Source organism: Antechinus flavipes, chromosome 6 (assembly GCF_016432865.1).
Source record: "Antechinus flavipes isolate AdamAnt ecotype Samford, QLD, Australia chromosome 6, AdamAnt_v2, whole genome shotgun sequence".
In the NCBI taxonomy this organism is placed as follows: Eukaryota; Metazoa; Chordata; class Mammalia; order Dasyuromorphia; family Dasyuridae; genus Antechinus; species Antechinus flavipes.
Window position 1 is genome coordinate 7,968,883 of NC_067403.1, and position 27,577 is coordinate 7,996,459.

Genomic DNA, 27,577 nt, shown 5'->3' on the forward strand with positions numbered 1-27,577 from the left:
TGCTATTCCCTCCTTCTGCTCCCCACTGCTTGCCCTTCGTACGGTCTCCTCCATTAGACTGTAAGCTCGCTGAGAACAGACCCATCTTCTGTTGTCATTGTATCCCCAGCATTTAGCAAAGTGGCCTTGAAGGGAACTTCAGTGACACACACAAGCTCTGCTGTGTTCAGATTCAGGTCATTTTTGTTCCTGAAGCATGAACAGAAGCTCAATACATGTGGACGCAGAATGATCTCCACTAGACTCTGGATAAGGAGGTAATTTTGAGAGTAAATCCTAAAGATACAAAAAGCTGGCAGCTGGGACAGAAGTATGGAAGTCCCAACTAGACTAACTCTAAGTCCCCCTCCCATACATACTGTGATCAACCCCTAGGAAGCACTTAGTAAGGCAGAAGAAAGTAGCTAATAAGGAATTGAAGTTCAAGGTATATGGAGGAGACCACTTTGCTTCCTATGTACCATATGAGTGCATCCAAAGGTAATCATTTGTGGATATGAAGCAGAATCCCTGTCACTGATATTTGAAAAGCACTGGAGAATATACATCAAGAGAAGCAGTGTGATCAGACTAGAGAAGGTTTGTTTAGAAAAAAAAAAAAAAGCATGACTGGGGAACTCAAAATTTGATTGCTAAAAAAAATTAATTAATTCAAATGTGTCGCTAAAGGGAAGGGAAATCACAAAGTACCTGTGTGCCTTTATCCACAAGAAGCCACTCCAAACTAATTTAATTTCCTTTCTACCATGGTTGAAACAGTGCAAAGGATAAAGCAACAGTTCTGGAATGAAGCTCTGGGGTATCATTTCAATGACAGCATGAACCACTTGTGGGGGAGACACTGAGCAAAGGAATTAAATCCTGTGAGACTCTAAAGTGAGGGTCCTGACTAGATGGCATCACTTCCAGCTCTAGATCCAAGAATCCATAATCCTAGATTGTCAGACACAGGCAAGGTTATCAACATAGTTTAGCTAAATTTTACCCAGGAAACTGGCATAATTTCCAATGCTTCCATCGTGGATATATGTACATTTAGGTGGTCTCAAACCGGTTTGAATTACTAAACTGGACACAAAGAGCAGCATTTTGGGGCCCACATCAACTTGGAGGCAGGGCTCCACTGATTATGCTAACAATCTGTTCTTGCCCCTCCAATTTCCAACTTTTTAAAAATTAATAATTTGGATGATGACAAAGATTAAAAGGGAAAATGCCACAATTATGAATGGGATAACTTACATAAGTGACAGATTAAAACAGTGGTTCTCAAAGCATGGTCTAGAGAATCCTGGGGATCTCTGAAACCCTTTTAGAGGGTCTACAAATTCAAAAATAGTTTTTATTTCCAATATGGTAAATGTCTATAAATATAATCCAGATAAACAAAAGCTCTTTGGAGAGATCCTCAATAATTTTTAATAGGATAAGGATACTGAAAACAAAAGTTTGAGAACCACTGGATTAAAAGATACTAGCTGGTTAAAATATTAAGTGAAAAGTAATAAGGCAAAATCAGATAGAGATAAATGTAAAGTCACTATTTGAGGCAAAAAAAAATCAACTTTATCAGCATTAGATGGAAGGAGACAGTAACAGCTCATGTGAAAAAAAAGAACAAACTTTCATGGACTGCAACATCAATGAATCAACAATATGACATGGAAGTCAAGGAGACTTTCAGTTCAACTGACATTATGTCGGGCTAAAGCCTAACTTGCCTCAGTTTTACCCCAGAAAAAAATCTTAAAAAAAAAAAAAACAGATTGAATAATGACCCCCAAATCCAAAAAGAAACTTTGATAAGCTAAAGCTGTAACAACAAAAACAACAAAAAAACAAAGACAGAAACCACAGGCATTGGAAACTGAGTCCCAATACTGATTGCCACAGGCAAACAAGCCAGGAACTCTTGGTAACCTCAGGAAAAAGGAAATCCTCAGCAATAGCTCCATCAGGGAAGCTCTAGAGAACATAGGGATCCTGCCTGCAGTGCTCTAACTCTGGCTCTCAACAGAGATGTTCCCTCCCCTCTCAGCCTGTCAGGAGGAGGATGTCTGCTTGAGAATCTTTTGTGTTTCCAGGATGCTGTGCAGGGAGAGAGAATAAAGCATGGCTGTCTATCCTGCTGTCTGTCTACCTTGTACAATGTCTAGCTTTTCTAGAAGAGAACTCTGTTCCTTGACATGAGTCGTAATGAATCTCTGTTGTAGAGTTTCCATGTAACTCTGGGGTGAAGAAAAACTTGACTCTCCTAGTTGGGCTCAGGCAGGAGAAATGCAGGCTTTGCCTAAGTATAGAGAAAGAAATTGTGGGAAGGGAGATGGGGGTGGAGGGGTTGTCTCCTGGGTCACAGGTAACACCTGAATGGAAATGGTACAAAAATGCATCATCAAGGGTGCACATGACTAGCAGAGAGGGCAAGCCAATCATAAAATGAGAATAAGGAATAAGAGATGAATCCTCTGGGTGTTGCAATGGTACCTATAAAATATCAAAAGAATTAGAGGGGGTTTGGCCAGATGGTGCAGTGGATAATGTACTGGTCCTGAAGTCAAAGGGACCTATCCAGCCTCCATATTATCCATATTAGATGTGGATATAATATGGATAAAACATATCCATATTAACTGTATGAAAAACAGATACGTATATACTTGTATATACATACATACACACATATACATAGACATTCATTCAGATATCTGTAAGACCATACCATGTTTATTTCCTCCTATCATCTGCTTCTCTGAAGGTAAACAGCATTTTCCTTCATAGGATCTTTGAGGTTAATTTGGGTATTTGTACTGATTCTGACTGCTCAAAGTTGTTCTTAAAGCTGTTTTTACTGTATATATTTTCTCTTGGTTCTGTTCATATCACTGTTCAAAATGGAGCTTTCTTAAAATATGTATTATCTATTTAAAACCAAGCACAAGAATTATATGTAATGGGGAAAACAAGAAGCTTTCTGAAGAAAATCATGGGTGAAAGATGTCCATTATCATACTATTATTTAATACTGTATTAGAAATGTTAGGTATGACATTAAGAAAAGAAAATGAATGAATAAAAATAAGCAATGAGGAAACAAAATTCTAACTCTCTGCAGATGATGATGTTATACTCAGAGAATCCTAGGGAAACCAACTAAACACTAGTTGAAGCAATTCACAACTTTAGCAAAGTTACAGGATATAAAATAAGTCCCCACAAAACATCCGTATTCTATATATTATCAACTACATCCAACAAGGAGATAGAAAGGAAAAATTCCATTAAAAATAAATGCAAACATTATAAAATGCTTGGGAGTCTACCTGCCAAGACAAATCCAGGGACTATATGAACACAATTACAAATAAACTTTTCATAAAAATAAAAAACAGATCTAAACAACCGGAGAAACATTAATTGCTCAAGCGTAGGCTGAGTCAATATAATAATGACAATTATACCTAAGTTAATTTACATTTTAATACCATGCCAATCAAACTACCAAAGAACTATTTTATAGAGCTGGGAAAAAAATAATAACAAAATTCAACTGGAAGAATTAAAGGTCAAGAACATCAAGAGAATTAAAAAACAAACATGTGAAGGAAGGTAGCCTAACAGTGCCAAATTTCAAATTATATTACAAAGCAGTAATCATCAAAACAATTTGGTACAGGCTAAGGAAACAGTGGATCAGTGGAATAGATAAGATATACCATATACAGTAGTAAATGACCATAGAAATCTAATGTTTAAGAAACCAAAAAATCCAAGCTGTGACAACCATTTGATAAAAATTTCTAGGAAAACTGGAAAGCACTATGGAAGAAACAAGGAATAGACCAAAGTCTCACTCTTAATACCAAGATAAGATAAAAATGGATTCAGATTTTAGATATAAAGAGTGATATTAAGCAGATTAGGGAAACATGAACATTTTACCTGTCAGATTTGGGATACTGGAAAAGTTTATAATCAAGCTGGAGCTAGAAAGCATCATAGGAGATAAAATAGATATTTTTGATTACATGACATTAAAAGGGTCTTGCACAAACAAAATCAATGCAGTCAAAATTAGATGGAAAATAGTAGAAGGGGGGAGACATTTTACAAAACTATAAAAGACTCATTTCTCCAATATAACTGAAACTGAGTCATTCCCCAAATGACTCATTCATATCAAAGGATATGAATAAGCAGTTTTTAGAAGAAGAAATCAAAACTATATATAGTCATAAGGGGGTGGGGGGAAGCTCTAAATCACTATTAGAGAAGAAAAAAATTAAAACCACCTTCAGATTGGGCTAATAATTAAAATGAGAGGAAAAGGATAACTATTGGAGGGTGCGCAACAAAATAGGAACTGTTGGTAGAACCGTGAATTAGTCCAACCTTTCTGGAGAACAATTTGAAACTACATTCAAAGGGCTATAAAACTGTGTATATTTCTTAACCCAGCAATAAGGCTACTAGGTCTATATCCCAAAGAGATCAAAGAAAACAGGAAGGCCCTACTTGTAAAAACATATAAGTCCCTTTTTAATGGAGGCAAAGAAATAGAAATTGAGGAAATGCCACCAATGGGTTGAAGAAGTTGTGATGTTTATGATAGAATAGTAAATGACAAGGGGAAGAATGGGAAAAAATTTGGATTTTAAATTTTAAAAAAAAAATTAGTATTTCAAATAAATAAATTTTTAAAGGAATAATATTTGTAAAGAACAGATAGATTTGGACAATTTGTAATTCACTTTCAGGAGTAAATAAAGTATTTTGTCAGATGGAAATGTGATTATTTCATTGTCTCAACACAAATTTAATTTTCTATTACCAATAGAGAGCTCAATAAATCACTATTAAAATACAATAAAAATATTATTTTTACTAGATACACTAAAATATAGCGACCTATAGGTCGAGACCTAGAGTCCACCACCCCTGATCACCCCTCCGGACTTCCTTTTTCTCACAAGGTTCTGCTCAGGTCCTCCCAAGTCAGCACCGCTAAGTGACACTTGTTTACACGGACCGCACACCTGTTCAGCCTCCCCCATTGTCCTCCTGCGGCGGGTCTCGTCCAGTCTCTTTTCTCCTCCCTCCTCCCTCTCTTATCCCTTTCTCCTCCGCCACCTCCCAAACCTGCCCAGTGACTCTCCCTGACTTTGCTGCCATTTACCTGTGCCTGCTTTTTATGCCCTCTGTCCTGCAGCCAAGCAGCAGGGCTGAGTGCTGCCCACCGGACGCACTATTCCCGGCACTATTCCGGGCAGAGATGGGCCTCCCTTGTCACTTCTGCCTCCCGGAAGGTGCATCACCAGGAAGCCTTCGCTGTTCTCCTTTCTCTGTCTCTGTCTCTGTCTCTCTCTCTCTGTCTCTCTCTCTCTCTGTGTCTCTCTGTCTCTCTCTCTCTCTCTCTGTCTCTCTGTGTCTCTCTCTCTTCTCTTCTCTTCTCTTCTCTTCTCTTCTCTTCTCTTCTCTTCTCTTCTCTTCTCTTCTCTTCTCTTCTCTTCTCTTCTCTTCTCCCTCTCTCTCTCTCTCTCTCTCTCTCTCTCTCTGTCTCTCTCTCCACAGACTACTCTGTTACACTACGGGTGTTCGAAGGCAGGGGTCACTTTATTTTCCTCTCCCCTGCGCGGCATGTGGCAGATAAGACACTCGGCAAGAACCCGTGAAGCTGAACTTGCTGCAAAGTTTCCCTAGAGCTGCTGGGGAGCACTAGGAACAAAACACAAATATAGCTCACGTCTACCACGTGGTAAAATGTCACCAAAAGGAAAATAACTGCTTTTGTTCAATTGTGTATTAGTCATGATCTGAGTGTGCATCTAAAGCAAAAGCCTGTAGAAAATAGTCCTGCGGCTCCAGGCTAAAATGGATGACGAAAATAGAAAGGGACAACTTGTTTTTGTAAGGAAGCTAGTTCTCGAGACTCAGACTCGTTAGACCCTTTGGCCTGAAGGAAGCTCTGCCAGGGGGTGCCACAGTGCACAGAGTGCAGGCCTGGAGCCCGGGGGCTTCGGAGCTGAAGACCTTGGCCAAGTCCTCGCCTCAGTTTCCCCCCCTGTAGAATGAACTAGAGGAGGAACGGGCAGACCCCGAGGTGCCTTTGCCCAGGAAAGCCCAGCGGGAAGATGACTGAAACATGACGGAATCCCAGCCCAGCTCCGGAGGCCGCATGTCGGCCAGGGCCCCACCGCCGGAGGATGCAGACCCTGTTCTGGTCGGACGCTCGCCAGCCAAGGGGCCTGGGAAGGGCCTTTTCACACAAGTGGAGGGGAAGGGGGGAAGCCTCAGAGCCAGGCTTCCAGGCCAGGCTGCGAGCTCCGCCTGCCCCGTACGTGCAGCCTTCCTATCAGAGCACGAAGGGATGGGTTAAGCTGACGCAGATACCGCGCCCCCCCCCCCCCCCCTCGGAGCACTCAGCAAAAGGACCGGGGTGCCGCTGGCAGGCTGGCACACAACCTTCACACCAGAAATGCCTCCGGGCTGGGGTGAGAGTCAAGCAGGAGCTTCTCCTTCCCCAGGCAAGGCCCCGGGACCCAACTCGAGCCAGCCTCCTCCTCTTGTCAGACAACAGCCTCACAAACTCACTCCTCCCTTTCCATCTGCTCTTTGACATCTTAAAAAGCGCTTCCTGAAGACTCAGGCCTGGGTCCATTCCGGTCACTACCAGATTCCAGCTTGTGTGCCATTTCTACTCCCTCACACAACCCGGTGGGGGCTGAGGTGCTAAGGATCTGAGTGGGCTCTTTCCAAGGTATTGGATAAGAACAAAGAGCTATGGCGACATTAACAAATCCACCCTCATTTTCTGTTTGTTTACGTGAAGGCTCTTGGAATGATGTGGACATCTGGGTCTCACACCAAAATTTCTGTAGACTTCGCTTCTATTGTTTTTCACTTTTTAAATGACGCTCCTAATTCTTCTGCCATCAATAGTCACTCCAGGACTCTTAAGATAAAAGAAGCTTTATTTTATCTTTTTTAAACTGATGTTATTTGACATCCAGCACTTTCAGTTCTCTTTTTGAAGAAAGCATTCAAGTAGTGTAACAAAAAAGAAAAAAAGGGGAGAGAAAGGGGGAGAGAGAAGAGAGAGGGAAAGAGAGAGAGACAGAGAGACAGAGAGAGACAGACAGACAGACAGAGACAGACAGAAAGGGACAGGGAGAGAGAGAGAGAGAGAGACAGACAGAGAGAGACAGAAAGGGACAGGGAGAGAGACAGAGAGAGACAGACAGACAGACAGACAGAGACAGACAGAAAGGGACAGGGAGAGAGAGACAGAGAGAGAGACAGAGAGAGAGAGACAGACAGAAAGAGACAGAGAGAGAGAGACAGACAGAGAGAGACAGAGAGAGAGACAGACAGAGAGAGACAGAAAGGGACAGGGAGAGAGAGACAGACAGACAGACAGACAGAGAGAGACAGACAGAAAGGGACAGGGAGAGAGAGACAGAAAGGGACAGGAGAGAGACAGACAGAGAGAGACAGAAAGGGACAGGGAGAGAGACAGACAGAGACAGAAAGGGACAGGAGAGAGACAGACAGACAGAGACAGACAGAAAGGGACAGGGAGAGAGACAGAGAGAGAGACAGACAGAGAGAGACAGAAAGGGACAGGGAGAGAGACAGAGAGAGACAGACAGACAGACAGAGACAGACAGAAAGGGACAGGGAGAGAGAGACAGAGAGAGACAGAAAGGACAGGGAGAGAGACAGAGAGAGAGACAGACAGACAGAGAGAGACAGGGAGAGACAGAAAGAGACAGGGAGAGAGAGAGACAGAGACAGAAAGGGACAGGGAGAGAGAGACAGAAAGGGACAGGGAGAGAGACAGAGAGAGAGACAGAAAGGGACAGGGAGAGAGACAGAGAGAGAGACAGAAAGGGACAGGGAGAGAGAGAGAGAGACAGACAGACAGAGACAGACAGGGAGAGAAAGAAAGGAACAGGGAGAGAGAGAACACCAAGAAAATGAGATACATGGTAACAACAACGTAAATGAATAGATCCCTAAAAGGAAGTAGAACTAGGCTGGTGAGGGCTTTGGAGACAACATAAAGAAAGATTTTCTGCTTCCTATGTGGGAAGGAGTGCAGAAGACTTGGTGGACAAAGTATGACACGCTCTCAGACATTGATCAGATGTTTTGTTTAACATTTCCTTGCCACAAGGGAGGATGCAATCTCAGGGGAAGAGAGGTTGGATAGCATGACTGTGATACAGTGATAAAAGGCATCCATTTTTTAAATAAGGAAAGGAAGAAAGAAATATAGGTGTGAGGCTTCTGAATAGTTTGAAAGTTTTTGTTTCATAAACCTAACTCCCTATTTGATTACAGCCTTTTTATCATCCTCCGTTCTACTTACCTTTCCATGGAAGCTTTCAAAGTGCCTTTGGACTTCACGCTATCTTTTATTTAAAAACATTTAATTCTTTGTGTGGAGAGATATTCTATGAACAAGTTGAATGTGGGGAGAGAATGGAAACCTTAGTGCACAGAAGAAAACATATAATAGAGACTCGAGTTCTTTCTAACACAAAGAACAAGGCTTTTCTCAGCCAGAAGAGAAGCCCTAAAAGAAATGATTCCAGCAACAAATGAAAGAAACCTGAGAAAAACTCAGGCCTCAAGCTCTCAAGCTTGAGCCCTTCCTCCCAAACCAGAGAAAGCACATTCTGCCTTCAAGAGGCAAGAGAGCAGAAATATCAAACCAAATACGAGAAAAATCAAGAAGGAGAGAAAGCACACTCTGCCTTCAAGAGGCAAGAGAGCAGAAATATCAAACCAAATACGAGAAAAATCAAGAGGGAGAGGACATGAAGGAAAAGAGCGGAAGCAGAGAACAAGCTTTTGCTAAGGATGGAACAACAATCCTGGAGATGAACCTAGGCTGTTCCCCCAAAATGTCCATCCACAGGGTGGACATGGGGCCTGAGTCTGGGAAAGGAGGCTACTGTCAGGGTGGGAGGGGCCACTCGATCCTCAGGAGCCAGAGAAACTATTCCTTATATTATGAGGAGAGGAACAACCAGAAGTACACTTCAGGAGGATGGCGGGGCAGCTTTGGGGGCTTTGAGGAGAGCTAATCCCAACCTCTGGGTGTTGGGCCCCAAGGGAAGCCCTGTCCGAATAAAGAATATCAAGCCTTCAACCTGCATTTAATAGGAAAGGAACATCAGAGAATTCCTATTAGAGAAGAAGAATATTCCTATTTGAGAAGATGCAATGAATGTAGAAAACCATTAGGCAGAGCAATAAACAGATCACTAAAGAGCTGCTCTTTTTCAAAGGAAGCTAGAAGTGAACTCTCCTCATTATTGCCACCTTACGTGTTAATTGTTCAACGGCACGGCACAACAAAAAATACTGAGTTACGAGCATCAGGCCAAAAGTATTAAGATTAAACTTAGAAAGGCAAGAATGTGACGTTCACTCACAATGCCCACTTCACAGAGACGAGACAGGGACAGGATGACTGTTTTGGATGGGGGCTGTTACTTGGTGGCTAAAAAATGAAGGGGCTCTTTGGTGCACTGAGCGTCGCTTCCAGGAGGGAGGTAAGTCCCTCTCAGGTCTGCGATTCCAGTTACTCCAGCCTAGGCCTGGCACAGACAGGCTGAAAGCATCATGAAGGTGACCAAGGGCTCTGAGAACATGCCCATGAACATTCTGAGGGGGAACAAGGTATTTCTCCTCATGTATCTGAGGGATGGTCATATGGAAGAGAACATTATCCTTTCAGACTTTTTCTGCCAGGCCCCAGAGGGGAAAAATTTGTAAAGAGACACGTTTCAGGTCCCTATAAAAGAAGCAGCATTCCTAATATTGACAGCAAGCAGCAGTGTATTATAGCACTGGCCCAGGAGGCACCCGAGCACAGGGCAGGCCTCCCTTTGTTGGTCATTTCCCAGCTGCCCATCCTCCTCTGAACCTCTCCACCAAGGTCTTTCTCCTTCAAGATCCCAGCAGCCTTCCAACGCACACCTTCTCGGGATTCCCTGCCTTCCCCACTCTGAAGGGCAAAGACCTTTCTTCCCAGAACCTCCATTTAAGTAGGGCACCCAGCCAACAGACAAGTGGGAAAGTCTGACTATGAATGAGGGAATAAAAAAAAGGAGAATTTATTAAGTGCTTACCATGTGCCAAGCACTGAGCTACAGATTCAGACATAAACATCTCACATTCTAATTTGGGGAGATGTCCCATGTAGCCGCATTCAGCTGCAGAGCAGAGAGAAATGACTAGGGGCATCAGGCCCATATGAAATAAGACTGATTGGTACAGTGAGATATGGAAAAAACTGGTGAGGTGAAAGGAGAGGCAGAAAGTGATTCAAAGACTTAAATTGATTCAATGAGCACAAACTGAAGCCTGAACAGCAGGCATAAGGGACTGGGGACAGAGGAAATGGCACGGGAAATAGAATGAGTGCCACAAATTAACTATCAGGACAAATGCGCCACTTGGGCAAGATACTTTTAGAAAGAGATGTCAAAGAAGACAGGGCCAAGTTTACTGAAGAAAGAAAGGAACAGCTTCTGAGGTAAATAGGAATACATATGCAGAGCTGACCCAGGCCAGATCTTAGGGTTACAAATGCAAAAAATCAAGTACAACTTTTGTACAAAACTTTCTTCAAGAAGCCACAAAAATAAGTTATTTTAGTAACACTGGGTTAGAAGGCATTAGATCTTTATCTGTACCTTCTCTTCCTATTTGCCTTTGCCTTATCCCCCTGGGGATGCAGGGGAGATGTTGCCCAAAATATACTGGTAAAGAACATGGAGCAGTTGTGAGATGTATCTCAAATCCCAGCATTTAAAAATGTCCATATTCCCTATATGGCAACTATCCTCCCTTCTAAGTGTCAGCAGAGGATTATGGTGGAGCAGCGGACAGAGCACCAGGTCTGGAGTCAGGAGGACTCATCTCCCTGGGTTCAAATCTGGCCTCAGACACTCGCTTCCAGTATGACTGTGGGCAAGGCACTTCACCCTGTTTGCTTCAATTTCCTCTACTGTAAAATGAGTTGCAGAAGGAAAACAGCCAACCCTTCCAGCATCTCTGCCAAGAAAACCTCAATAGGGCCATGAAGAGTTGGACGTGACTGAAAAACTACTAAGCAATAGCTCAAAGGAACTTTGGAGATTACAAAATTCAATTTTATCATTTTTACAAATGAAGAAGCCCCTAGATCATGTAACTCATTAAGAGTGGGACCAAACCAGGAAGCAGGTCTCCAGAACTCTGATGCCAAACATTTTTCCCATGCTGTCTCTCGAAGGGAAAAAGGGAAACTATTATCAAATTACTAGGAAAAATTAAAATATGATTGCAAAGTGCTAAGGCCACTGAAATAAAAATAAGTACAATATTTTCAGTTAATTTTTTTAAATGCTATGTTGCCAATAAGTATTATCCAATGATTACACTGGAAGAAAGCTCTGTTGTGACCATTAAGGAACTGAAATGGTCAGAACAATCAATGGCTCCTTTCCTTCAGTTTATCCAGTACCATAAATATGCTAGTGATATAACAGGGCAGCTCTGCCACAGCACAGTTTCCCCCTTTGCTTTAAGTTTTTATAGAAAGCCCTATTTTCTTTTTTAAAAAAAATTAAGGTTAGCACTTTTGTTGAATGCAAAAAACTCTTTTGTCATGTGAAAGTTGCAAGTTTAAATATGCTCTAGTGAAGAAAAAGCATGTTATATACTAATTTCCGGTTCATTGTACCCAGAGTTTCTGCAGTGACAATCCTAGCATGGTGGAGCATATCCACAATGCCGTGCCAGGAGAGCTACCTTAAGAAGAACTTCATGAGCTAATTGTTAATGAAACCCTGAAAGGAAACGTGGCATTGTGGGAGGAAAGAAATCCTCTTTCCATAGATCTCAGGCAAATGTGATATCGGGATCTAAGCCTCGACAAAAACCTCCTCAGAGCACACACTTTTTCCCGTTCCTTCTCAGACTCTAGGTTTCTTTGTTCGGGATTGTGGATCCCTTGTTTCAGTTGTGCAGGACTCATCAAGACTCCACATGGGATATTCTGGTTCTTCATTTCCTTCTCCAGTGCACTGAGGCAAATACAACCTAAATGACTTATCCAGGATCACCCAATTAGTGAATTTCTATAGCTGGATCTGGATCTGGAAGCTCCAGACTCCAGCCCCGCATTTTATCCACTGAGCCTCTCACCACCTTGCTTATTTTCTAGCTCTGAAAAAAAAAAAAAAAAAATCTCATCCAAATTAAAATTTCTCCATCCCCTAGTATTATCTGAAATGTTGTATTCTCCAACGGCCCTTCCTCAGCCATCTGTGAGCATATGTCTTAACAGTTATTGTCTCTACTTTTGTATTACAAAATACAAAACTGGAGTAAGTTTGGGATTCTGTTTTCCCAAACTACTTTCTATTAGAAATGTAGGATCATTAGCCTGCTGAATGATAGGAATAAGAAATAAGGCAACCAATCCTGGCTTTTTTCACTACCAAAATTCCAGAAATAAAAGGAAATTATTTTATGATTCCTAATCTATTAAGACAACATTTTAATATTTTAAACAACTAAAGTGAAAGATTAAACCTTTTGAAGGTCATCATCAAATAAAAATGTCAAAGGATAACTTTTCAACCTATTAATTGTTTTGTTCGAAGTTTTCAAATCACTATCTTCAATTCGGAAGTTAAATTTAAGTTACTTCCTTATTTCTTCATTTTAACAAGGAATCCAAGACAATGAGGCTCTATTGCAGGGATTGAGATGATACCTTAGCTCAGCACCATCGAGAGATGATGACAGCTTTCTTACCAGCTGGGACCCAGTGCCATTAGGCTACACCAAAGATGGATCAGAAGAACAAAATATGTGAAAAGGAATGAAATATGAAAGGATGCTGAGCTCTCTGGAGAGAGAGGCAACAAAGGAAAGGTGACGGGATTTCCCTCCACATTTGAGGCTGGTGTTTTCTTTGAAAAATGCTAGCCAAAAACCCCTTCATTTTCTATTAGAAGCCATTCCCCCAGACCAAAAGATAGAAATGTTTTTCAACATGCAGATTTTTTTGACAAATAAAATATTTCAAATACTTCCTTCCCTCTGATTAGTGAAGATGAAGAGAGATATCAGAGCTCTCCACCCAAATGGTGTGTTTAAGGAGGCAGTCCCGGGCACACAGCCCAGTATTACCCCCCTGACCACCAAACTTCATCATGTTTCTGGGCCACTTCCTGTTCCTCTCTTCCACATTCCCCTCCATCTAATTTCAATTGCTTTTTATGTATTGCCTCCCCTATGGAGTGGAAGCTCCTTGGAGGGGAGGAACCATCTTTTGCCTCGCTTTGTATCCTCAGCATTTAGCATTGTTCAGCACAGCACAGAAACTGGATTATAGTATCATAAGCACATAGTATATGCTTAACAAATTTATATTCACTTTTTCAAAATGGATAATTGAGGCTCAACCACTACAGACTTAGAGACTACAACTTACAAATTTTGAAAAAATCCATAAACCAAACTACTTAATAAAATGTCTCTTTTAGGAAACCAAAATGGGGTGAGGGGAGTGGGGGGGAAGGTTTAACAAGGAAAATAAATGACTCTGAAAAGTTTATTGGCAGGTACAGACTAATGGGATAATTTTTTTTTTTTGGCTTAAGGACAATCTTTCATTAACTCTATTAGTATTATATTACTAGAACTTTGATTATAGTAAAAATACAACTTTAATATTCTTTCTTTATTCCAGAACTCAAAGCTCCTCTGACTTGTGAGATAACATTATGTACAGTATCTTTACCAAAGTCAATTTTGTTTTGAAGAACTTCGACATGACCAACATTTCAAAAATAAGTCCATCTTTGATGAAAAAGAATACAATACCTTTTCCAGTTCCTTTGGTATTCGCATACATGTGTATACTCTTTCTCTTCTTTCTGTATACTTTGCCTCATTATGTTCGAGGAAGTACCCTCTGGTTAGTTCAGCACTGAGGAACCTCAACAATGAAAGCTCTATAGAAAAATAAAGTGACAAAACAGAAACACCAGTCAACAAGCTCTTATACAGAGTAACCTGCAATTTCAGTAGGGGAGACGTGTTGTACACAGGAGAAGCAAGAGAGAACCAGATAAGGCACTCTATGATTCAGCACTTAGCACAGTATTATCATGCACACGGTTGAACGTTCCAGACATATGCTGAATGAACTGCTAGACTCAATTCAATAGACATTTATGAAGGCACCTACTATGTGCAAGACACAACGTGCTAGGCACTGGACGAACACAACACGTAAACAGATTAAGCACAAACAAGTTAATCTGAAGAGAGAGGGAGAAACAAGAACTTGGAGCCCAGAGAATTCCCCAGGAGTAGCAGCTTAATTGTGCCTTGAAAGAAGTTAAGGCCTTTAAGAAGCAGAGGGGAGGTGAATGTATTTCAGGGATAGGAACTAGCCTATCCAAAAGCGAGTAGAAAATGGCACGTCCAGTTCTGGGAGCAGCAAGCAGACAGATCTCAGAGAGAATGCAGAATGTGGGAATGGGAGTAATGGGAATAATTTTGGAAAAGCAGACCAGTGTCAAATTGTGAAGGATTTTTAATGTTAAGGTGAAGTGTTTGCAATTTATCCTGAGATTAGAAATAATCCAGAAATATTATGAGAAGAAGAATAACATGAGGATATTCAAGCTTTAGAAAGATACTTTGGCAAACATGTCAATGATAGATTGGAAGAGGGAGGGACTAAAAGTAGATAGACTGATTAGAAGAGTTGAGCGCCCGAATTAGGATGTGGGTGATGAGAGCAGTTCTGAGCAGATATGGGAAATGAAAAGTCACAGATAATTTGAGAGCTGGGAATACGGTCAACCGCCCCAACCGAAATGGTGACATCTGGAGGAGGGACATATTTCAGGAGCAAGCTAATGGCTAATAAGTCATATTTCAACCACATAGACTCTGATATGCCAAAGGAAGGTCCTGGTTAAAAAAAAAAAAAAGTCAACCAAGTTAATGGGTAGTAATGGTTTAGGGGTCAGGAGAGAGATTAGGGCTAGATATAAACATCTCGTGTCATCTAGAATGAGATGGTAAATGAAGCCATGAAAGGTTAAGATCAAGATCAAGATCAAGAGGACCCAGGACAGAAGCATGAAAGAAAACTCTGCTTTGAGTTGGGACATTAATACATGGCAGGAGGTTATTTCATACACAATTGCCATGGACTAGGGAAGTTAAAAAAGGTTTTGTGAAAAGAAGGAAATCAGCTTAACTTTGAAGGTAATATAGAACTCTGATGACAGAAACACAGAGAAGGAAAGAAAGTGATGTGGATCAAGAATATTAAAATAGTAAGAAACCATGCCAAATGGAAAGAAAGAGAATCGCCCTTAAGTCTTTTCTAATCCAGGTCTGAGCAATTCTCAGTGAATGTTTTACAGATTTCTTCCTTCCTGGGGGATCCACAAAGCTGGTGACAAGATTCTTCACCTACAACTTGCTGTATCATAAGGCACCACTTGGACCCTTGGTTCTTCCTTTGTCTTAAGGATCAGGACCAAATGTTTATGGCCAGCTCCCTGTGCCATCCCCTCCCTTTGCTTTACTATTCTACTTCTCTTCTTGTTTTCTTTGTTTCTCCTAAGAAATATTAGCTCATATTAGCAAAAGAATTTTGGAATTGAAAGTGTCCTTCAATATCCTCCAATCCAGAGCAGAGATGAAGAAACAAGAACCCATAGCAAGGTAGTGTTTGTTCAAAATCACATAAGCAAGGCACAAAACTGTGTCCACAAAACCCATTTCACCCACACCTTCAAGGCTTTAACTATATTTATTTATTTTTGCTGAGGGTTAAGTGACTTGCCCAGGGTCACACAGCTAGGAAGTGTTAAGTATGTGAGATCACATTTGAACTCAGGTCCTCCTGATTTCAGGGCTGATACTCTATCCATTGCACCACCTAGCTGCCCCCAAGGCTTTTACTTTAAAACAAAATTAGACTTTTTTTTTTTTTTTTTACAAGAGCCTATTAGGAGAAATGCTTCAGTTATTGCTCATGGAGCCTAGCTCCCTTCTTCCTTTCACTATTCTTGGAAATCCCAACTCTCCTCCCTGAGCTCCAGCCAGCCTCAAAGCGCCTTCCCCAGACTTTGGCTTCCCTCTGCTGCTTCAGGGGCACTTTCCTGGATGTCACAGAGTCTCTCAACAAGCAAGAACCACTTCAGTTCTTATCACAGGATTCCAGCTTTAAAGCTGTACCTGGATCCTTCATTTTCCAGATAAAGAGATGAAAATGGCTAGCCTGGGGCTCAAGGACCTGGAACCCAACTCTTCCTGACTTGAAGGAGTCCCTGCCACTCTGAGAGAAAGGCCAAAGCATCCATTTCCATAGGCCCCCTTAGATGGTGGCGTCAGGAAGTCCCCCAGCCGAGCATCCTATGGGCTCTGGACTCCATTTTCCTCACTGTGAGAAGAGAGGGTAAGCCCCTTCCTCTCTGAAGTCCTCCAAGCTTTGACAGTCTTTGGGTCTAAGTCTGCACCTGACACAAAAAGATCTTTCAGGGAGATGAGAGATTTCAATTCAATTCATGCCTTTGAAAAGGCTGCTCTTCTGTCCAACACAGAGACATGTCCAAACATGTCACAGGCCTTATCCTTAAGGGGCTTCAATTCTACTGGAATGAACCAAAAGAACTAGAGCACACTGACTGGTGGGATTTATAAAAGAAGTGGACAAGATTGAAAAGACTAAAAGTTACTGCAAACGGAAATGGAGAGAGACAGGAGCAACAAACAGAAAAAGCAGCTGAAAGTCTGGCAATCTGGAAGCAGAAGTCTTGGCTACAAATCCAATTATTAATTATTCCTTGCCCGACAAATCATTTTACCTCAACTTCAATCTGATTTTTCTAAGTGGGAATAATATCATTTGCATTACCTTCATCATTGAATTGGTATAAATAAAATCCTTGGTTCAATATTGAGTACTAAAGAAGTAAATATATTACATTAGGGCAGTAAGCAGCAGTTAGTTTGAGAGTAGGGAATAGAGTCAGCAGCAGATAGGGTGGGTGGTAAACAAGCACTTGCACCTCAATACTTTGACAAGGCAGCAAAGCAATTTTATTTTAGAAGCTTTTCTCTATAAATAATAGCCAACACACATTTAAAGCTTTACCATAAAGACTATCTCCCAAAGTATCTACTTTCTGAATTGATTCTGGATTGAGGACTGTTTTAATAATAAGGCCCATTATAAAGGAACTCTACCGTATTGCCTAATATCTGTTCTGAGAACTATCTATAGATTTATGATACTTCAGTTCTCTAATAACAACCAAAAATGGGTGTGCTCATCATAGCAATTTGCATTGATTCACTGCCAAAATGACAGATTACATTTGGATGATAAAATTGTGTGTAATTTACCAACTTCAGGACTTAAAATATGTTTCAATTAAAAGGATATACTACATCTCATCGCTACCCACACCTAAAATAGACCAAACCCTGAAGGTTAGGAAAAATGATGGAGTGAATCTACATGTTTATCATAATGCTGAATGATCATTTGTTGAGTCTGATCAAGCGTGGAATCTTGTTCAGGTAGTCTCACTAGAAGGCCTATAAGGTCCTTCCAATCCAAAGATTCTATGATCCAGTACTGGGAATATCATGGAGCCAGTTCATAACAAAATGGACTTTTGAATTACCAGTATAAACATTTACATCTTGGTTTATTTTGATGAGTGTCTACATTTAAGAAACTGATGAAGAAAATATTAATAAGTGAGATGCTTTTTTGGAGAGCTTCTTGTTAAACATTTACCAGCCCATCCTGGCTATCTGATTATCTGATTATCCCTTAGGTCAGCATGGGAGTCAAAAGATTTACAACATCAATAATGAATCTGTATTTTCTTTAGATAAAATTCCCCAAATTGTTCTGGTATGAATCTGAATCTGCATCTATTCTGAAATCTACTTTGGGCATTTTTCCTCAATGTCCTTCATGTACACAATGTCCTCCCTCCACACCAGTACCTTTGGCCTTTCTGGGTTTCCTTCAAATCCCTTCTGAAAGAAACTCTCAAAATGCTTTTGAATCCTAGCATCTTCCCTACATCGATCATTTCCTATATGTCCTATATAGACCTTGCCCGTACATAGTTGTTTGCATGTTGTGTTCTCTCTTAGATTGAGAGTTCCTTGGAGATAAGAACTCTCTCTTGCCTTTCTCTTTATCTCTGGTGCTTACCACAGTGCCTGCCACATAGTAGGCACTTAATGTTTAATGGCTGATAGGAGAGAATGTTAATAATGCAGATTAAACTTAATAGTCATGGTACAATTTCCATTTGAGTTTTGGTTTGGTTTTGTTCTCCTGGAAAAGCAATTATTAAACATTTGCCAGTACACCCTATTTGGTGATCTCATCAGATTTCATGCAGATACCTTTCACCTCTATATATGTAGACCTAATCTTTCTCTTATCTTCTAGTCCTAATCAACAACTATCTACTAAACAGTCTAGTTGGCTATCCAAAGATATCTCAAAAATCAACATTTCCAAACAGGAACACATTATCTTTTACTCTAAACCCATTTCTACTAAACTTCCCCATGGGAAACTATAGTAAGTTTCTTGCTCCAAGGCAGAACTGAACAAGATTAGGGAGACTACCGTTATTACACAGGTTAGGTTCATAGCAAGAATAGAAGCTAGCATGAAAATGTGTAGCCTACAAGGCTCTGTGCTTGGAGGTAACAAGAATAAAGGGGTCTCTTGAGAAGACTTCAAACTGGTCAGAAAGTTCCAGAGTGGGGAGTTTGGAAGCCATGGGGGCTATTACTGGTCAGTGCTTAGTGGAGAGGGTACTGCAGAGATTACTCAAGACCCCAAGACTAAAGGCTGCCCGGGCTAGAAAGGTAGCTAGAAAGTCCCTGACACACCACAGGGAGTCCTGGAGATCCAATCTTCTGACCCTCAAAGATGGTCAATCAAGAATGACTTGCAAAGCTCCTATAGGAAAGGAAAAAAGTGGATCTTTAATGATGAAATATACATATTATATATATATATATATATATTAGAAATTTCAAACATTTCTGATGAAAAGACTCACTGAGCAGGAGCTTTTAAATACAAATACAAGAGTGTAAAGAAACCTCAAAAGGGAAATTTAGCTGGAACCATCTGTAAGATGATGATGTAGTGCTACAATTTTAATAAGGGGAGAAGAAACAAGTATCCCTTCAGAACCTTAAAGTCCTCAATGCATACTTCAGGTGGAATTAAAAAAGAAAAACACAGGCCCTAGGGATAGATGAATTCTGTTTTGAGAGTTTTAAAAAGGGAAAGTGAAAGAAGAAAAAGAAAGGAAGATAAGAGGATACACTAAAGTAGAAAAAAAATAAGGGGCTTGAACTTGCTATTTCTAATAATTATAGAGCATGAGAGGTGGAATATATAATACACACTACACATACACAAACATGGAAAAAGGAACAAGGGTAGTGGCTTATCAGAAATGATCAAAGAAATGTTGAAAAAACTTGTACAAACTCATTAAGGAAACAAATGGGTACAAGGAGAGGGCTATTAAGAAAATATTCCTCCACTCCCTCTGCCCTCTTAAGTTTTCAGGCCTTTCCTGGTTTTCCTCCTACCTATGGGACTCCTTCTCAGTCTTCTTTGCTGGATCCTTCTGCAGATCACACCCTCCAACCCCAGGTTATAATTGTTCTCACTGTCTTAAAATTCTCCCTTTGCTGCCAAGTATTTCTAAACTATATACAGGTCTGACTATTCCATATTCCTGCTCAATAAAATCTTGTGGTTCCCTATTATGTCTAAAATCAAATATCAAACGTAATTAGCTTACTTTAAAGCCCTTCCCAGCTTGGCTACAATTTGCCTTTTCAGCCTTATCATACTTGAACCCCGTTCAGATACTCTTAAATGTTGTTAGGCTGTGCTTCGGCCATGACACACCAGCTCCCATCCATCTTTATACCTATGTCTAAAATATACTTACTACTCACACCTAACCTAAGAATCCCAAGTTTTCTTTGACATTTGAAGATCATTTCCAAAGAAGACCTAGTCCATTCCTGCCTCCTTTCCCCACCTTGGGCCAATATCTCCACTTGAAATTCTCTTGTGTGTATTTTGCATCGACTTAAATGTGTACATGGTATATATGGCATTTCCTACAAAATTTAGGAGCTGCTTGTGGATAACTTTTTAATTTTTATCTTTATAGGCCAAATGTCTGGCACAGCTTAAGTACTTAATAAGTGCCAAATTGATTCCCTCTTAAGAATACATGTTTAATTACTATAAACCTTCTTATACATATATCTAAACTTTGCGAAGTGATTCTGTTCTATAATTTTGGACAGAATAACCCAGCTAGTCATTTTTATAGCTCAATTTTCTTTACAAGAAAGAATAATTTAGCATTTACACTCTTTCTGTTATTGTTTGCTTGCATTTTTATTTTTCTTCCCAGGTTATTTTTCCCTTCTTTCTAAATCCGATTTTTCTTGCATAGCAAGACAACTGTATAAATATGTATACATATATTGTATTTAACATATATTTTAACATATTTAACATGTATGGAACCACTTGTTATCTAGGGGAGGGGATGGAGAGAAGGAGGGGAAAAGTGGGAACAGAAGTTTTGCAAGGGTCATTGTTGAAAAATCACCCATGCATATGTTTTGTCAATAAAAAGCTATAATAAAAAAAGAAAAGAATAATTTGTTTAAATAATTTTTCTTGTCAGTTGAATTCTTTCTTTTTCATTATTAAGACAGTGTTAGGGAGTAACTTTTTATTATTTTCACTTTAAGTTAATAGATGATTGATATATTCCTCACCAAGAACTAAAGATACTATCAATTATACTGTCTTTTTCCATTTTTAATTACTAAAGAAACAAATGTTTCCATATTTTATAAATACAAGGCCTTCCTAAGTTTGACAATTTTATCCAAGATACAGTTACTAACTATAAAAGCTAACATAGTTCTTTCAAACATTGAACTATTTTACATTTTATCAACTTAGATGGGAAAATGCAGAACGTGTAACCTGGGGATAAAAGACCAGCTTGGAGGGAAGCAGTAAAAAATAAACTTAGAAAAATAAAATAACATCAAACTATAGCAGTTCTTGAGTTCCAGGAAAGGACTTTCAATTTTCCTCAGTAAGCTAAAAGAAAAATGTCACTTAAAACTTTTTTTAGTAGAGAAGTAAGCTATGACAAGATCTCTGGATAACTTAGAGGAGTCTGCCAAAGGGCTAACAAATGAGTGAGGAAACAAAACAGGTGGGCAGAGCTGCGAGGAGGTGCCCTGGGATGGTTTATACTAGGGATGGTAGCAGAAAGGGATAGAATAAAATGTTGATGGGCACATGAGCTACTGGCTCTATTTTGTGATTTTTAGAAAAAAACCCATCCCATTAGCATTCTCTGCATAGTAAGAACTGTTGCACATCGAGTCTGCATCCGGCTCTTCAATGTGGTGTACTATAAATTTTGGGAATCTAGTAGGTAACATGTATTTGGCTTTCTTCTCACTTCTACAAACAACATGGGGCATGGAGACCTCTCACTTGGATGGTCTCTACACAATGCCTTTTGGTTTACAACAATTTTGCTTCATGTTGATATATTAATCCGACTGCTGTCAGGGGAACTTTTGGGCTCTCTTTTTGACAATTTTAGGCTTTCAGGTGTATCTCACGGAAGGCATGTCACTGGTAATATTGAAGGGGAACAGAGGGAAGAACAGAGACATAAATACAATGAAAGGAGGGAGCTTGCATAAAAATATTCTTAAAAATCAAATATTCTCAGGTGTTTGAAACTTTAAATGCTTTATCAAGTCAAAGACATTTGAATAATATTTTTCCATGTGCAATTCACTTTAAATTTACTTGTTGACTAAGAATTTAAAATGTAGATTAGCTTGTCAGAGTTCATTAGACCTACGTTAGATTTGTGGTCATTTCAGGCTATCAGGTAAAAAGATATGTATATATTAGCTAGTATTATAAATGGGCTTACAAATGATCTAACACATAATCGAAGCACTTTAACTTCACAGATCCTTACAAACCACGTAATCAAATCCCCCTTTTTTATAGATTATAAAGGGGATGTGCCGAAAGGAGAAGGACTAGGGAGATGTCACAAGAAGTTAGATCTTTGTTTCAGAATAGAGGTCAGCCTTCTGTGCTCCAGGAGCTCAGATCACATAGACCTATGTGTAGATATCTATGCAGTATGGAGGTAGTACATACACACATGTGCATGACCAGACTTGTGATGTTATTGGTTTGGGGAACACTCATAAAGAAAAGTTCCTTTGCCAATACAGAGCAGCTTTACAGATGTAGTCTTGGAGAGAAGTCAAATAGGCCCATGGTCACAGGTCCAGTATGTATCAAGGGATCAGTTCCTGAAGCCTGGAGTTCCTGACGTGGGGTTGGACACTCTGGCCATTATGCCCCTTCAAAATCATGTTATTCACAAATATTATGCAATTTCACATATAGGATTCTGAGGCTCCAAAAGGGTATGTATGGCAGGCCTGGGAGTATCTGAGAAAGCCAGGGCTTCTTGACCCCAGACCCAAGAGTGCTCTAATCTATTCCTCAGCAATGAATGCTTCTTCTTCCCTCCTCTCATTTTCTCTTCTTTTGAAAGAATATTAAATTTTATCATCAAAGCAAAAATTGTAAGAATGAATAGTTGCTTAAAATATATTTGCATAAAGAATCATAGCTGGCATTTATAGTACTGTTAAGTTTGTGAAACCTTTCACATACATGCTCTTATATGTCTCTCCACAATACATACTACAACTACTATTCCTATTTTACAGTTGAGGAAACCGAGTCAGTAAGTTTATATATTTCAAGCTTATGGTAATATAGCTAGGCTATATCAGAGGCAAGACTGTAAGCCAGATGTGAATGGACTAAGTTGAAGATTAGTACCATATTTATCTTTTGCTTATAGAATTTAATATACAACAGGATATAAGAATAATCAAAATCCACAAAAAAATCTCAAATTCTCTGTTTAGTGATAAGTTCCAATCATTTCTAACTAAATATTTTGGAAGAATTACTAACAAATGACAATTAACTTATTTGCCTTTTTTTTTTTTTTAGCTCACTGCTCCTCTCCTTCCCCACCTCCTAATAATAATCAAATTAAATGGTCAATATGGGGAGAAGACAGACAAATCACTTTAAAAAGTGTAAATCTAGAATACTGTTATGATATGAATAGTCATTAAAATCTTTATTCAATTCAAATGCCCACAGCACTTTTAGCAGATAAAACCAAACCTTACAATAGGTTCCTTACAAATTAATTCTTATCTATTCATCCTTAAAACTTCTCCCTTAGATACTGTTCTATTTATAGACAATCATTGTTTATTTTCCACTATATTTCTGTTCTGAACCTCAAAAGTGGGACAGAAATATTAAGCAGGCAATATAAGGATTTTTTTTAAGTCAATAACTGAACAAAGATTGCAATCTAAGTTGCCTAAATCACTTAAATATTAAATGCCTACTATATGTAGGGAGATGAGAGCAAATGGGATGCAAATATTAGTCAGGGGTCATACCATTATTATGGCATGTTTACTACTTTCTTATGTTCACTATCCTCTGTTCTAGCAAAGAGAAATGAAAAGATTGGTATTTGCTGATAAAAGAGTGGGAAAGAGAAAATTACTAAGAACTAAAGATAGATAGATAGTTCTAGTAACCTGTTGATCAAGTCTTCTGATTTACATGCCCCTATGGATCATCAGTCTGCCTTTGGCACTGTGTCCTTAAGTTCCCGGTCACTTAAGGAAAGAAATAAAACTAACAAGCTTTTGATATGATCAAGAAGCTCCATTTGTAAGATAATAAAAGCAAGAAGCAGAGATAACTAGTATGATATTCATTTCCAAAGACACTTGGTAATAGTCACAAGTACCTCTGGGAAAGATTGACATAAGATTCAAAAAAAAAAAAAAATAGCTTTTGTATTTTAAAAAATCTTAAGTAAAAATTGTCTCTTCAGTCATATTAAAAAAAGAAAAAAGTTATTACTGCCCTATCTCCTCTTTTTCTTCCACAGCCTCATCCACTGAAATGAAATGCTATTATGTAGATGAACAAAGGTATAATCTAAAAATACAAAACAAAAAAATTTACAGGTCGAAATAACATGATCTTTGGTTTAACACCATTTATTTGATTATCACTACTAGTCTCAGTCACACACACACACACACACACACACACACACACACACACACACTCTTACACCCTTGATATCTTAAAAAGCAAACATTCACTGTTCCTCCCCAAAGGGTGTCTACTCTGATAATTTCCTGTTAACTGTACTTTAAATACAAGACCAAATGTTACAACTTCATAGTTCAATGGGTGAAGAATGCTAATGAAATTGAATATGGTGTGTATGTGCTTAAGGACACTGTGGAAACCAGAACATCTTGATTTGGGAAGACAAAGATGAAACTATGGAGTAATGTGGGATACCTGGAATAGTATTCCACTAAAAAATAGTTTTATATCATATGTAGTGTTCTAAACACATTATTTGTCTTGACAAGTGATACAGGAACAATGGCAACTTTTGAAATGTCAAATTTCCTAAAATGAATGTTTACTTTTAAAGAAATTAAAGATTGGCAACGTCTCAACCTGAGTGCTTTTAATCTTTAAGTGCAAACAAATAAAAGAGTTATCCAAAAGGAACATTTAATACTTTTCTCTTACTAAACTCAATTCAGAGAGTAAATATTCCTTTCAAAAAAAGAATCTGACCACAAAATAAAAACTTAACAAAGTATGGAGGGGAAAATGAACAATTTAAAATATTCAACTTCCTGCACGCTCAAAGCAAAAATGCCAAGGCTATGGATCTCTAGAACGTAACATATTTATTGTTATAGACTACACACCATCTATTACACTTCAAGTTCTCAAATTCAAATTTCAGTGCTAAATCATGGTCAATTTTATAAATTAATATAGGGCAATTTTTCAATAAGAAAAGAAAAAAGAACTTGTGTGCATATAGATGAACTGATGTGCAAGAATAAAAAATGGTACAGCCAGTCCATATTCACTGAAATAGCACACTAACAATTGCACTTCTTTCGGCTGTCATATCCAATAACAGTATTATTACCACAACATCTATCCTACTTTTTGTGAGGATAGTAGATAGAGAACTTGGGTTCAAGTTTGTTCTCTGACACATAGTAGATGTGGGACAAGTCACTTTAGCCCTCTCTACTACACATCATGTGAGGAAAGTGCTGATGTATATTGGTATAGACTAATGAAATCACATGTCCAAGTCCAGTCTGTCTCTGGAAGCAACAATTAAATCACTTTCAGAATATACAACTTGCAGCCACTGGTCATAGATTCTAGAAACCTGGCACTGCTTCTGATTCCCAGCAGAACAACTTCTCCTAAGTCACTTAAACCTGTTGAAGATGTAAAAGGACTTTTTTTTTTTAAGGACTGAATAAACTGAGATCCATTAAAGCGAACACTCCTTCCAAATCGAAAGTTTTGTGATTCTGAAATCCCATAACTTAAAAGAATTGCTTTAAGGAAGGAATCCAAGTTTAATTAAAAAGAGGGAAAAAAATCAACACTGGACTGGAATGGAATTCAAAAGACCTTGGTTGAAATTCTCCCTGCTACTTACTAGCTGGATGAATGAGCAACAACTTAACTGTAAGCCTCCCGTTTAGCTAGCTGCTATCAGAAAGGCAACATGAGGTAACATATGTAAAATCCTTCATAAAAATTTCAAAAATATTCATGCAAACAATAGATCATTATTATGAAACTACAGGAAAATAACAATACGAAAACAAATAGTCCATGTCCATTTCCTTAGACTTCCCCGCTGCCCCTTCCACCCCACAAACTTAAGTTAGGGTTGAGTCAAAAATCTGAGGAAGACTAAATTAATTCTACATTAACATTTCTTAGAACATGGTGAAAAACTGGGCTCTCCTGCGTTTCCCCAAGTCTCGGCAAATACCTGTCTGCCCCTCTTATGACCCCTTCCTGGTTTCTCCCCAAACATGATCATGACAAATTCGAATATAGAGGAGTTCGCGGCCAACCTCCCGGTCCCCTCTACTACTGGGGCCACGGTTCGGTAGCCAGTCTGCCCGAGTCTCTCTGGGATGGACTGAAACAGAAAGTCAGGAGCTGGGGCGGACCCCCTCCAAATTAGCCAGTCCAACGGCTGGATAAGCATGCTACCTCTCCATTCTACACAACTTTAGCTCCTGGTAACGCTCCAACCAGCCCGCCCGGCGCCCCGAGTTCGCGACCGGTCACGATTTTAGACTAGTCTCGGGGAGCCCCGAGGAAGCGACCCTGCGTTTGCAGCCCCTCGAGCGCCGCGGGGAGCTCGGCCCGGGCTTAGGCACTAGTAACAAAGTAGCTGTCACCGCGGGCGGACGAGAAGGCTCGGGCAACATTGTAGCCGCCTCTCAGCCAGATTGTAGCCGCTCCGGGACAGCCCCGCCGGGGCTCCCGGGGCAAGAACCGCCGTGACCGCTAGTCTCGCAGCCCCGGACTGGCCGTGACCTCTGCCCCACTCCCGGCCCAGCCGTAGGCGGCGGCGGCGCCGGGCTCGGGCCGGGGAAGGGGCTCGTCCTCTGGGGGAAGCCGCCGGCCCTGCCGCCCTCCCGCCCGCCCTGCTCCGCGAGGCCGCGGCCTCTCACCTGAGCGGCTCCGGCGCTTCTCCCGGTGCCGGTCACTCTCGTAGAAGCCCAGGGTCTCGGTGAGTTGCGGGGCCGGGGGCCCGAGAATGCCGCCGGCGCTGGGGCCCGAGGAGAAGCGCTGGCTGCCGCCGCCCGGGCCCGGGCCGCCTCCGGCCGGCGGCAGCTCCCCCTCGCCGCGGTTGTCCCGGTCCTTGCCGTCCCTGCCGCCGCCCGGGGTGGCTGCGGCGCCGGCGGCCGTGTCGCCGACACCCGCCATGTTCGCAGCCAGAGCACAACAAACTGTCCCCGACACCTCCTCCTCCTCCTCCTCCTCCTCCCCCCGCCTCTCCTCCGCCTCCTTCCCCCCTCCGCCTCCTCTCCCCGCCCTTCACTCCTGCCCGAGTTCCCCCGCCCTCACCCGAGGAGGCTTCGCCTTCGGGCGCCGCCGGCGCGAGCCTTTTACGTCACCGGAACGCGACCCGACGCCTGCGCGTAGTTAGCCCGGTTGCTACCGCCGCCATTTTGAGCCGGAAGCGTCGCGCCTTCTGAGGCGCCGTCAGGCGGCCGCACTCCTCTTGTCTTCTGTAAGCCTCCACAAGGGATTAGCGAAGGAGACCCAAGGTTCGTGGAACTGGTCGGGGACGGAGCTCAAGTCCTTTCCTGACCGTGGGTCGGTGTCCCGAGGTTCGAAGCCCCCGCCGCGGGCCGGGCTCGGCCCCTGTCACAACTCCTTTGGTCCCCTAGACTTGGGAAGGGGCCGCATGGGGCGCGCATG

The 27,577-nt window shown here is 40.8% G+C and overlaps 1 protein-coding gene across 1 annotated transcript in view; it reads right to left on the reverse strand.

Moving 5' to 3' along the window:
- TAPT1 (transmembrane anterior posterior transformation 1) overlaps window positions 1–27,094 on the reverse strand; it is a 73,110-nt gene extending 46,016 nt beyond the window's left edge. Inside the window, exons 1-2 of the mRNA XM_051967064.1 lie at window positions 26,824–27,094; window positions 13,891–14,021 (exon numbers count right to left, since the gene is read on the reverse strand). Of these exons, the coding sequence (XP_051823024.1) occupies window positions 13,891–14,021; window positions 26,824–27,079 (387 nt within the window). The 5' untranslated portion in view covers window positions 27,080–27,094. The remainder of the gene's footprint in view (window positions 1–13,890; window positions 14,022–26,823) is intronic.
- Between the last annotated feature and the right edge of the window lie 483 nt (window positions 27,095–27,577).